The following is a 12,267-nucleotide window of genomic DNA, read 5'->3' as shown; positions in this document are numbered from 1 at the left end:
GTTTGGCTGTGAGTGGATATAAATGATACATTTTGCAGACAGGAGTATCGGATCTTGAGCTGTTTGTTGACTACAGCACATGGAGGAGAAATACCGTGAATATGCTTTTTGGAGAGAGTGGAGTTGGGCTATAACAAGGTTGCCCTTCCTTAGATCTTTTACCTTAATGTCCGTGGAAGAATCACCTTATGATAATCATGAAATAAAATCAAAATAACAGCTGTGATTTTCCTTTTTACATTGCTATTCCACCTACCAAAGCTGAAATCTCGTAGAAGTCAAAGTTTGGTAGGATTTTGTCTTTTCTCTGCTTTATGTGGAGCCGAGATCTGCTCAGGTCATCTCCACTTTTAAAGACCAGAGCTTTTACCACCGAATTTAAGATGCATTTTATGACTTTTCCAATGATATATTGGGTATTTTATAGAGATTGTTTACATTTTAGTAAACTCTATGAGCTTACATTAGGCCCTCTGTCAACAACTGTGTGCTTCTTTAAATGAACAATCAGGGCAAAGAGGTCCCGAGGTGCTGGTGATACCCAAAAAAAAACCCACCAGATCCTTGGACTATGCTTGTTCTGTCTTCATACACGTTGATACGGTGTGTGATCGAACATACAGCATAAACCACTTCTGTCTTCCAAATAAGCAGACTGTTCTCTGTAGTCTAACTTGTTTATTTGTAACAGGTATTGAAAATGTGGTAAAACTATAAGAATACAAATGAAATGGATAAGTATTGAGCCAAATAACAGCACAGCTGATACTTTACAACTAGCATTAAAAATATACAGGATGATGCAACTTCTACATATAACTACATACAGCAAGTGACTGATAATAGATTTCCCAAGTACTAGTTGCTATATAATAAATCACATTCAGTAGAACACTATATTGCAAGAACAGAGGTAACAATCTTACCGGATAAACTTAACCAGGATGGCAAGCAAGTGAGATAATTCAGCACAGCACATGGACACGTGTGTCCCAGGAAGTACACAGGAAAGTAATGGAGTCTCTCTCCCAGCATACCTTGGTACAATCCCACAATGCAACACTCTAATTATTACTAAAACACAGGTTATAAATTTAACCACCACTGGGTGGTGCTATAACACAGCAAACCAACACTATAGTACCAAAACTTTAATGCATGAAACAAGCTACACTGTCCTTATTAAAATGGACAGAACAATGCTCGACACCTCGCTAAGAAAACACAGCATTCATACTTCCAGTATCTAAGTATCATTAGGGGCAATACGGTATTTTCTAAGTTTAGCAATACAGTTTATACAATTTGTATATTGAATATGTTTCAGGGATCTGGAGAGCCAGTCTGATAGTGATTCACAGGATATTTTTAATATGGCTAAAGAGGTATTGCTTGAAGGTCTCGTGGATGAAAATGCAGAGCTACAGTAAGTGTTAATTTTATTTTTTACCCTTTTTCTAAAACCCCTTTTCACATCTGGACATTTTATGTACCGTATATACTCAAGTATAAGCCGACCCCCCTAATTTTGCCACAAAAAATGGGAAAACTTAATGACTCGAGTATAAGCCTAGGGTGGAAAATGCACCAGCTACTGGTAAATTTCAAAAATAAAAATAGATTCCAATAAAAATAAAATTAATTGAGACATTAGTAGTTTAAGTGTTTTTGAATATCCATATTGAATCAGGAGCCCCATATAATGCTGCACATGGCCCCATACAGATATTTGCCCCATATAATGCTGCACATGGCCCCATACATATATTTGCCCCATATAATGCTGCACATGGCCCCATAAGATGCTCCATAGAGGTATTTGCCCCATATCATGCACATGGCCCCCGTACTCACCTCTCAGGCCCCCGGCACTTGCTATATTCACCTGTTCCACGTTCTACCGTCGGCGCTGCTGTGTCTTCCCCGTCCTCTGCACTGACTGTTCAGGCAGATGGCGGTGCGCACTAATCGCGTCATCGAGCCCCCTGACCTGAGCCTCACTGCAGAAGACGTGGAAGACTCAGCGGTACCGATGGTGGAACGGTGAATATCGCGCACTGGCCCCGCCATACTCACCTGCTCCTGGCGCGGTCCCTGCACGTCTGTTCCCCGGCAGCTTCTTCCTGTAGTGAGCGATGACATGGTTCCGCTCATTACAGTAATGAATATACGGCTCCACCCCTACGGGAGTGGAGTCAGGTCCATATTCATTGGCCGCTCACTACAGGAAGAAGCTGCCGGCACCCGGAGAACCAGGGACGTGCAGGGACCGCACCAGGAGCAGGTGAGTATTATTACACAGTTGCCGACCCCTGGGTATGACTCGAGTATAAGCCGAGAGGGGCAATTTCAGCCTAAAAAATGGGCTGAAATTCTCTGGTTATACTCGAGTATATAATTTAATTCAATGTGTTAACTGTCAAAATAAGACAAAGGGTTGAGCCATTTATGGCATACCTATAAACCTGAAAAAAAGGGCCATGGGTATCGTTAGTGGTGAAGTGGATGAGTGCAGTTGCAAGTAAAAGCTGCAGCTTTTTTTTCCGCACAAAATCGCTGCAGTTCCGCAAGTGATTTACAGTACAATGTAAATCAATGGCAAAAAAAAAAATGCTCTGCTAATGGTGCGGAAAAATCTGCACAGAAAACGCAGCAGATTCAAAAAAGGACCATGTGAATTATTTTTGCAGATCTGCGTTTCTGCACCTATTCCATAATAGAAATCTGCTGGGGGGAAAAAAAGGATGAAATCCGCACAAAAATCTGCAACGTGTGCACATGCCAAAAAAACACGCAGATTCTTAGCTGCATTTTCTGCCAAGAAATTCAGAATCTGCACAGAAATTTCCAGTCAAATCTGCAACGTGTGCACATAGCCTAAAGCTGCAGAGTGCAGCTTTAATTTGTTAGCTAAATATAGTGTCTCTCTTAGCTTACACCTGTTCACATTTGAACTGACGGTCCGTATTTTGATATTTCTAATACATGCCTTCTGACTGAGCATTCCATCCATCAACCCGTTGTGGTTTTAAATAGAGCTTAATCCTATCTGCCCATATGATTGTAGGCTTTTAGCCTGTGAGAGGTATTATGTTAGGTCAGAGTCAATATTAGAGGATAAGACCCAACAAAGGCTGTGAATTGGCCAATTTATGTGCTAAGTACCTTCATTTTTAACTTATTTCCTACAGCAGTAATGCAATTCCAATTTCATGTATTCAGTGTTTTCATAGTGCAGCTGTAATTTATTAGTTGAATATAGAGTGGCTCTCTTAGCTTGCACCTGTTCACATTTGTCATTCTGTTTGGAAGTGATGGGCAGTTTTTTTGATATTTATACAAATAAATGGACAGAGCGGCACATGCCACCTACTCCATTCCAGACAGGGCATAACAGGGCCCTTTCTTGATTTTTGACCTGCACCTAACCAACTTTTATTGCTATTTCTTGTGTATAGACCCTAAATATCCAAGATGAGAACGTCCCTTTATGTTACTTTGCAAATACAGTTGTGTGAAAGTGTTTGTTCCCTCTGGATTTTCTACTTTTTTGCATGTTTGTCACACTTAATTGTTTCAGATTACCAAACAAATTTAAATATTAGACAAAGATAACACAATAATACAGAAAATACAGTTTTTAAATCAAGTTCTTTATTATTAAGGGAAAAAGAAATCCAAATCACTACAGAGCCCTGTGTGAAAAAGTGATTGCCCCTCCTTAACACATAATTTAAGTCTGGTTTATCACATCTTTGGAAAGCAGAGTTCAAATTCACTAGCCACACAAAGGCCTGATTTCTGTCACACCTGTTCTCAATCAAGAAATCACTTAAAATTCTAGAGCTTTATGACTCCAGCGAACCACAGTGAGAGCCATTGTCCACAAATGGCGAAAGCATTGAACAGTGATGAACCTTCACAGGAGTGGCCGCCCGCCCATAATTACCCCAAGAGAACAGCTATGACTCATCTAAGCGGCCACAAAAGACAGCACAAAAACATCGAAAGAACTGCAGGTCTCACTTGCATCAGTTAAGGTCAGTGTTCATGACTGCACCATAAGAAAGAGACTGGGCAAAAATGGCCTGCATGGCAGAGTTCCAAGAAGAAAACCACTGCTGAGCAATAAGAACATAAAGGCTCTTCTCAGTATTGAAAGAAAACATCTTGATGATCCCCAATACTTTTGGGATTTTACTTTGTGGACTGATGAGACAAAAGTTAAACTTTTTGGAAGGTGTCCCATTACATCTGGCGTTGAAGTGACACAGCATTTCAGAAAAGAAACATCATACCAGCCGTAAAAAATGGTGGTGGTAGTGTGATGGTCTGGGGTTGTTTTGCTGCTTCAGAACCTGGAAGACTTGATGTGGTAAATGAAACCATGAATTCTGCTGTCTACCCAAAAATCCTGAAGGAGAATGTCTGGCCATCTGTTCATGAACTCAAGCGCACTTGAGTTATGCAGCAATGATCCAAAGCACACCAGCAAGTCCACCTCTGAATGGCTTAAGAAAAACAAAATTAGGATTTTTGAGTGGCCTAGTCAAATTCCTGACCTTCATCCGATTGACAAGCTGTGGTATGATCTTTAACCCCTTTCTGCCATTGGACGGAATAGTACTTCCGATGGCAGAACCCCACATTTTTGATGCGGGCTCCGGCGGTGAGCCCGCATCAAAGCCGGAACAGGTCAGCTGTTTTGAGGGGATCCTTGAACATTATGAGCTGTGTCTATGTTTAATGATGTTCTCAGAAATAAAAATGTTGAAACTAAAATACAATAATGGGTGATCAAAAGAACGTATCTGCACCAAAATGGTATCATTAAACACGTCAGCTCGGCACGCAAAAATAAGCCCTCACGCAACCAGAGATCACGAAAAATGGAGACGCTATGGGTATTGGAAAATTGCACACTTTTTTTTTTTTTTTAGCAAAGTTTGGAATTTTTTTTCACCACTTACTCTACGTTCACATTAGCGTCGCGTCGCCGTTGCGTCGGCGACGCAGCGGCGACGCACGGAAAAACGCGCGCAAAAACGCGCACGTTTTGCGACGCGTGCGTCGTTTTTGACGAAAATCGGACGCACAGAAAATGCTACATGTAACGTTTTCTTGCGTCCGACGCTAGCGTCGTTTCCGACGCACGTGGCGAAAAACGCCACCAAAACAACGCACGCGTCCCCTATGTTAAACATAGGGGCGCGTCGCCGCTGCGTCGCCGACGCAACAGCGACGCACATTAGCGTAACGCTAATGTGAACGTAGCCTTAGATAAAAAAAAGAACCTAGACATGTTTGATGTCTATGAATTCATAATGACCTGGAGAATCATAATGGTAGGCCAGCTTTAGCATTCAGTGAACCTAGCAAAAAAGCCAAACAAAAAACTAGTGTGGGATTGCACTTTTTTTTGCAATTTCACCGCACTTGGAATATTTTTCCCGTTTTCTAGTACACGACATGGTAAAACCAATGGTGTCGTTCAAAAGTACAACTCATCCCGCAAAAAATAAATCCTCACATGGCCATATTGATGGAAAAATATAAAAGTTATGGCTCTGGGAAGGAGGGGAGCGAAAAACGAAAATGCAAAACCGAAAAAAGCTCTGATCATATAAGGGGTTAAAACGCGGTTCATGTTCGGAAACCCTCCAATGAAGGTGAATTACAACAATTCTGCAAAGATGAGTGGGCCAAAATTCCTGAAGAGCGTTGTAGAAGACTCATTGCCAGTTATCACAAAGGCTTGATTGCAGTTATTGCTGCTAAGGCTATGTGCACACGTTGCGGATTAGGCTTAGGAATTTCTGGTGCGGATTCTGCCTCTCCTGCTTTCCGGCCGCTGTGCTCACAGCCAGTACAGAGAAGCAGAGCGCCGAGGACAGACAGCGGAAGGTAAGTATGAAGCGTTTGTTTTTTTTACTTTTAGGATGGTAACCAGGGTAAACATCGGGTTACTAAGCGCGGCCCTGCGCTTAGTAACCCGATGTTTACCCTGGTTACCGGCATCGTTGGTTGCTGGAGAGCTGTCTGTGTGACAGCTCTCCAGCGACCAAACAGCGACGCTGCAGCGATCCGGATCGTTGTCTGGATCGCTGCAGCGTCGTTTAGTGTGAATGTACCTTTAGTTTGCAGAGAAGTGCATTTTTTGCTTTGCCGCAGGATTATAATCTGGTTTCTGATGCAATATATTTATACCTTTCATTGTAGACTTATTGTCAGGAATTTCTGGGGTGATGAAACACGGTTGCCAACTGGCACAATAAATCGAATGGTGGCTGTGCTGTCTTCCTTATACTCCACCAAAATTGAAAAGGACTTTCTAAGCCTGGCCACAAATCTGCTTTTAGAAATGACAAGTAAAAGCCCAGATTACGTCAGACAAATGTTTGAGCATCCACTTTCTGAGTGCATGTTTCAGGTAAAATATTAAATTGTACCATTAGGTTTATAAATTTCATCCATCCCATGTCTACATGTGTTACTAAAGATTTATCAATGCACTTCTCTCCTTTAGGACTATACTGTTGATTCCAACTGGCGCTACCGTAGTACTATCCTCACCCCTATGTTTGTGGAGACTCAAGCTTCTCAAGGATCTTACAGGTCAAGGACACAAAGTTTTCCAGAAGGGCGGGAACCCGAGGGAGGCCAACTAAGAGCAACACAGCAGCACTATCAGTTCACGCCTACACAGAACATGGGTATGCTGGGGCCTTATTCTCAGTCTTTTATTATATAACAAATATTTTATGTAATGACACTTTTCCCTAAGTGTTACTTGATTAACTACTCTTTCTTTCTTTTCTGTGGCCTCCAGGTGGCAGAAGTTCATTTAATTGGCTAACTGGAAATACCATGGACACCATGGGCAGTTACTCTGCTGACTCTTCAGAGTCCCTCTCTTCAGCATTACTCTTTACAAGTAAAAGGAATGGAAAAAGTCAGAGAGGACCATTTAAACCTTTAGGACCTAATTTTGGAAAACGGCGTCTAGGACTTCCAGGTGATGAAACAGACAGCAAAGCCAAAGGTGAGATATTTAAAGCATCAATTTATATACATATTCCAATGTTCTAGATTCATATTTTATTACCTGGTATTTAATATACTACATTACTTCAGGGACGTGCAGGGTCTTCTAGAGCAGAAGTTGTTCTGCATACTGGCTATAGGTAAACCATATAGCAAAATAGGTCTTTTTGAAGAGGACCTTTCACCACTTTTTGTTGCATGTTAAATTGGCTACATCATAATAATGTGGCTGCAGAGCTGAATAAAATATGTTCCTTTTTATTTCTCCTTTCCATTGCATTGAGATTGTGGCTCCTAAAGTTTAGGGCACCTAATGCACTAATTTGCCTTTTGAAACAACGGAGCGTTAATAGACTATTTTTCCTTTGTATGTATGACATTGCCCAATCATAAGAAGGCAGCATTTTTTTATGTGATCCGGTAAGACCAACGTGTCTAATTTTACCAAACAGAAATCCTCACTTACTCAGAACTCCTCACTCAGGGAATACTTTTCCAATACTTGGGATAGATCTAGAGTGTTAGGCCCCTTTCACACATCAGGTTTCTGCCGTCAGGCACAATCCGGCGAACTTTAAAATTGCCGCCGGATCCGTTTTTTTGTCATAGACTTGTATTAGCGGCGGATTGCGCCTGATGGCCTCATGTTTCATCAGTTTTTTGCCAGATCCGTCCAAAATTAGTTTTCCAGCGGCCGGAGAGAACATACAGAGGAACGTTTTTTCTGTCCGGCGGAAAACCACACAGTGACTGATCCGGTGGAAAACACATGAAACATGAGGTGAAATGACCGAATCCGGCGACCGTATCCGTTTTTTACACAATTCATGCATTTTCCATTCTGGAATCTCTCTCTACCCTCCCCTCTCCTCTCTCTCCCCTCTCTCCTCTTTCTCTCCTATCTGTCTCCCTTCTCTCGCTCTCCTCTCTCTCTCCTGGAAAAGGAAGTCCAAACTCTATTCCCGGGTTATAAAAATAATAAATGGATCCAGCAAAAAAACGAATCTGTCGTATCAGTTTTTCACAATTTGCAACCGATCAGTTTTGTCCAAAATTAGCCTGATTGTACCTGACTGCTAAAAACTGATGTGTGAAACAGGCCTTATATGTGACAAACGCTGCTTGCATGCTGCAGCTCTCCTCTCCCAGTTATGACAACATCGGGAGTGGAGAGCTGCACCATGCAAGCAGCAATTGTCATACAATTCTATGGATCTTATGCCATGTATCGTGATCGGAATAGACATTACAATGCAGCTCTCCTCTTCTGGCGTGGTAATATCAGTAAGCATAAGGAGATCTTACTGTGATAAGTTTAGGCTCAGCAGTCTTACCAGACCACAATGAAAAAGCCGGTTCTAAACTTCTCGGTGAGCATGTTGTATTTCATTACTTCTTCGGACCTTGATTTCTTACAATTGAGCAACATCATACAGGGGAAGAAATAAATGTCCCAGAAAGAAATCTTTATTAACACCCGCCCCCTTGGTTGAAGGTGAAATTGGCATATTAGGCGCACTAAAATTGAGAAACCAATCTCTCCTCAATAAAGAGGAGAAATTTAAAAGGAAAATTGTTTTCATCACCTTTTCAGTCACTTTCTCTTGATAGCCAGTTGAACATGAAATAATTGTCTTCTTCTCAACATTTTTTTTTAAACATTTATCTATTCTGTTCTGAATTTCTGCATGGATTTCTTTTTGACTGTTGGGTCCACGTAATAGTGATGATCTTAATGCAAGTTACTAGTCCAAGTTAACTAGTCCATTGTGTTTATGATCTAATGTTGTTTGTTACATTAGACCTATCTGATAAATATTAAACTTGCATTTGCTATTAAACAACACTCGAGCTTTTTTCTTAGAATTCCTTTTTACTTATTGTGGAATGCAAGTATTTAGGAAATCAGACACTTGAAGTGCATTGAAAAGTCCTCTGTGAATGCATTTGATATTTCCCAAATCTGGACCTTATTGTCCATACTTAGGCTATGTGCACACGTTGCAGATTTCCTGCAGATCTGCAGTTTTTGGTTCCGTGCAGAAACGCTGCAGATCTGCAAGTGATTTACAGTACAATGTAAATCAATAGCAACAAAAAAAATGCTGTGCTAATGGTGTGGAAAAATCTGCACAGAAAATGCAGCAGATTCAAAAAAGGACCATGTCAATTCTTTTTGTAGATCTGCTGCGTTTCTGCACCCACTCCATAATAGAAATCTGAAGGGGTAAAAAAAGGAAGAAATCCACACAAAAATCTGCAACATGTGCACATACCAAACAAAGGTGCAGCTGCTCACCTGCATTTTCTGCCAAGAAATGCAGAATCTGCATAGAAAATTCCACAGTCAAATCTGCAACGTGTGCACATAGCCTTATACCCATGATGAGATGTGATTAGCATCTCCCTTGTTTTTTTTAGCATGTTTGGTTTTAAATCATGATGATTCTTTAGTATTTTTTTTTCCTGAACCCTATTGATGTACTGTTAATATAATTGTATATACTATGATCAAGGCATTGAAGAAAGGTCAGATATTTTGAGATTGCGGAGACGTTTCTTAAAAGATCAAGAGAAGCTCAGTATTATCTATGCCAGAAAAGGAGTAGCTGAACAGAAACGAGAAAAGGTTTGATGACTTATTTTTTAATGTGTTAAATCTAGTGATCTGTAAACTATACTTTTGTATGATTTTTTTTTCTCGTTTTATTTATCATATACATAGAAATTTCTTATCCACGCCATTGAGAGACATGGGACAAAGGTTTACAGCTGAGGACACTAAGTAGTTAAGTGTTTGCTCCTTTCACCAGCTATAATCCTCCTGCAGTCACTGAGCTAATCCATTTTAGTTTCAAATGCTGGTCTGTGGATGAGGCTTCAAATGATGCTCTTGTGGCTTTCCCCAGTACGGGCTCTTACTTTTTTGGTGAGCAACTGGATGGAAACCTCTCTGAAGCAACATATGGGAAGAGTACCCACCTTCCTCAAAGCTAGCCCTTAGAGGAGGCCCAGAACACATTTATGCTCCTTGTACCATTTCTCCAGCTCACATTGCATTTACAAGACACAAGAAGCTCAGGAACGGAATAAGAGACCCAATGCCATTTTCGCTCTCCTGGTTACTTTTATTTCTTCAGGATAGATTGGATCCAATCATGAGTTTAAGCTCTCTTAAGTTACAGATCTTGGCACTCTGTTTTTTTTCCAGCACTTGCTGGACTCCAAGTCTCCCATTCATACTTTCTTGCAGGCACTTCACCTGAGGACCTCAATCTTTTGTCTTGAGCCTCTCCGCAGCATCTCCTTACACCTACTCTGTTGGAAGGTTGCGTTTTTAGTTGCTTTCACCCCCATCAGACATATTTTGGAACTTTAAGTCTTGTCTTCTAATTCCGACCGATTTTCACAGGGTTCTGTTAGGACAGAGTAGTCCTTAGGCCAGTCCTTTAATTCTTGCCAAAAGTGTTTTTTTACATTCCATCTAAATAATGCCATTATGATGCATTTATTTTGAACCCTTTCATCTCACCCAAGGTCGAAAGCCCTCCATACTTTAGATGTGATCTGCATGTTTTTCTTTCTTTCCAGTGTGCAGATTCCCTTACTTCCATAGGTTCCCAAGCGTAGCCTGGCAGGATCCAAGGCCACCATGGTCAATTGGACTCAATTGACAATTAACCCCTTCATGACCCAGCCTATTTTGACCTTAATGACCTGGCCATTTTTTGCAATTCTGACCAGTGTCCATTTATGAGGTAATAACTCAGGAACGCTTCAACGGATCTTAGCGGTTCTGAGATTGTTTTTTTTTTCGTGACATATTGGGCTTCATGTTAGTGGTAAATTTAGGTCGATAATTTTTGCGTTTATTTGTGAAAAAAATGGAAATTTGGCTAAAATTTGGAAAATGTAGCAATTTTCAAATTTTGAATTTTTATTCTGTTTAACCAGAGAGTTATGTGACACAAACTAGTTAATAAATAACATTACCCACATGTCTACTTTACACCAGCACAATTTTGGAAGCAAAATTTTTTTTTTGCTAGGAAGTTATAAAGGTTAAAATTTGACCAGCGATTTCTCATTTTTACAACAAAATTTACAAAACCATTTTTTTTAGGGACCACCTCACATTTGAAGTCAGTTTGAGGAGCCTATATGGCTGAAAATACCCAAAAGTGACACCATTCTAAAAACTGCACCCCTCAAGGTGCTCAAAACCACATTCAAGAAGTTTATTAACCCTTCAGGTGCTTCACAGCAGCAGAAGCAACATGGAAGGAAAAAATGAACATTTAACTTTTTAGTCACAAAAATGATCTTTTAGCAACAATTTTTTTATTTTCCCAAGGGTAAAAGGAGAAACTGGACCCCAAAAGTTATTGTCCAATTTGTCCTCAGTACGCCGATACCCCATATGTGGGAGGGGGGGACACTGTTTGGGAGCTGTTAAATATGCTTATTTAGCACATTTATTTAATCAGGACTATTCACGAGGTGCTTACTCTTAAAGAAAAATGTCATAAAAAGTATAGTGGTTTATTGAATTGTCCACAGAAAAACCACATTGCAGCAAAACATAAAAGTAGATGAAATAGTTACGATCAGATTGTCCATGTGTAAATATCAGCACTTGTTACTCATCTTTCCAAGAGTTCTGAATGGTAAGAGCCGTCTGTTAGTGTGAAGTCTGAAATCATCATGGCTATCAGCTGTTGCTTCCTTGTCCGATGTCCATGGAGAATGATGGTGAAGGCAGGAGGTGGCAGCTCCCACGTGACAAAAGCTCCCACACCCTCCTAAGAGACGTTTTTTATATGTCCCACAGACCACGTGTCCTCTGTATATGGCATTAACTTATACTCTGAGCTACATACACAGAAATAGCTGTTTGTAATGTCAGCAAGAAGCAATGTGCTTAGTACAGAATAAGAATAATTCAATTAATTAATATTTAACAGGCGCACGACAGGGCTCGGAAGGGAAGGAGCGCCATTTGACTTTTCCAATGAAAAATTGGCTCCAATCTTTGGTAAACATCATGTCGCGTTTGGAGAGCCCCTGTGTACCTAAAGATTGGAGTTCCCCCACAAGTGACCCCATTTTGGAAACTAGTCCCCCCGAAGGAGCTTATGTAGATGCATAGTGAGCACTGTGAACTCCCAGGTGCTTCACAAATTGATCCGCAAAAATGAAAAAGTACTTTTGTTTCCACAAAAA

General features: G+C 40.7%; 1 protein-coding gene across 1 annotated transcript in view; it reads left to right on the top strand.

Moving 5' to 3' along the window:
• The window catches only part of PRKDC (protein kinase, DNA-activated, catalytic subunit), a 448,603-nt gene that overhangs the window by 302,917 nt on the left and 133,419 nt on the right, over positions 1–12,267 (top strand). The window contains exons 56-60 of the mRNA XM_069731310.1: positions 1,328–1,426; positions 6,220–6,430; positions 6,527–6,713; positions 6,830–7,042; positions 9,561–9,673. Coding sequence (XP_069587411.1) covers positions 1,328–1,426; positions 6,220–6,430; positions 6,527–6,713; positions 6,830–7,042; positions 9,561–9,673 — 823 coding nt within the window. The remainder of the gene's footprint in view (positions 1–1,327; positions 1,427–6,219; positions 6,431–6,526; positions 6,714–6,829; positions 7,043–9,560; positions 9,674–12,267) is intronic.

This window comes from Ranitomeya imitator, chromosome 6, assembly GCF_032444005.1.
Source record: "Ranitomeya imitator isolate aRanImi1 chromosome 6, aRanImi1.pri, whole genome shotgun sequence".
Lineage (NCBI taxonomy): Eukaryota > Metazoa > Chordata > Amphibia > Anura > Dendrobatidae > Ranitomeya > Ranitomeya imitator.
Note: the sequence above shows the minus strand (reverse complement) of the source record. Positions and strands in the feature narration are given on the sequence as shown.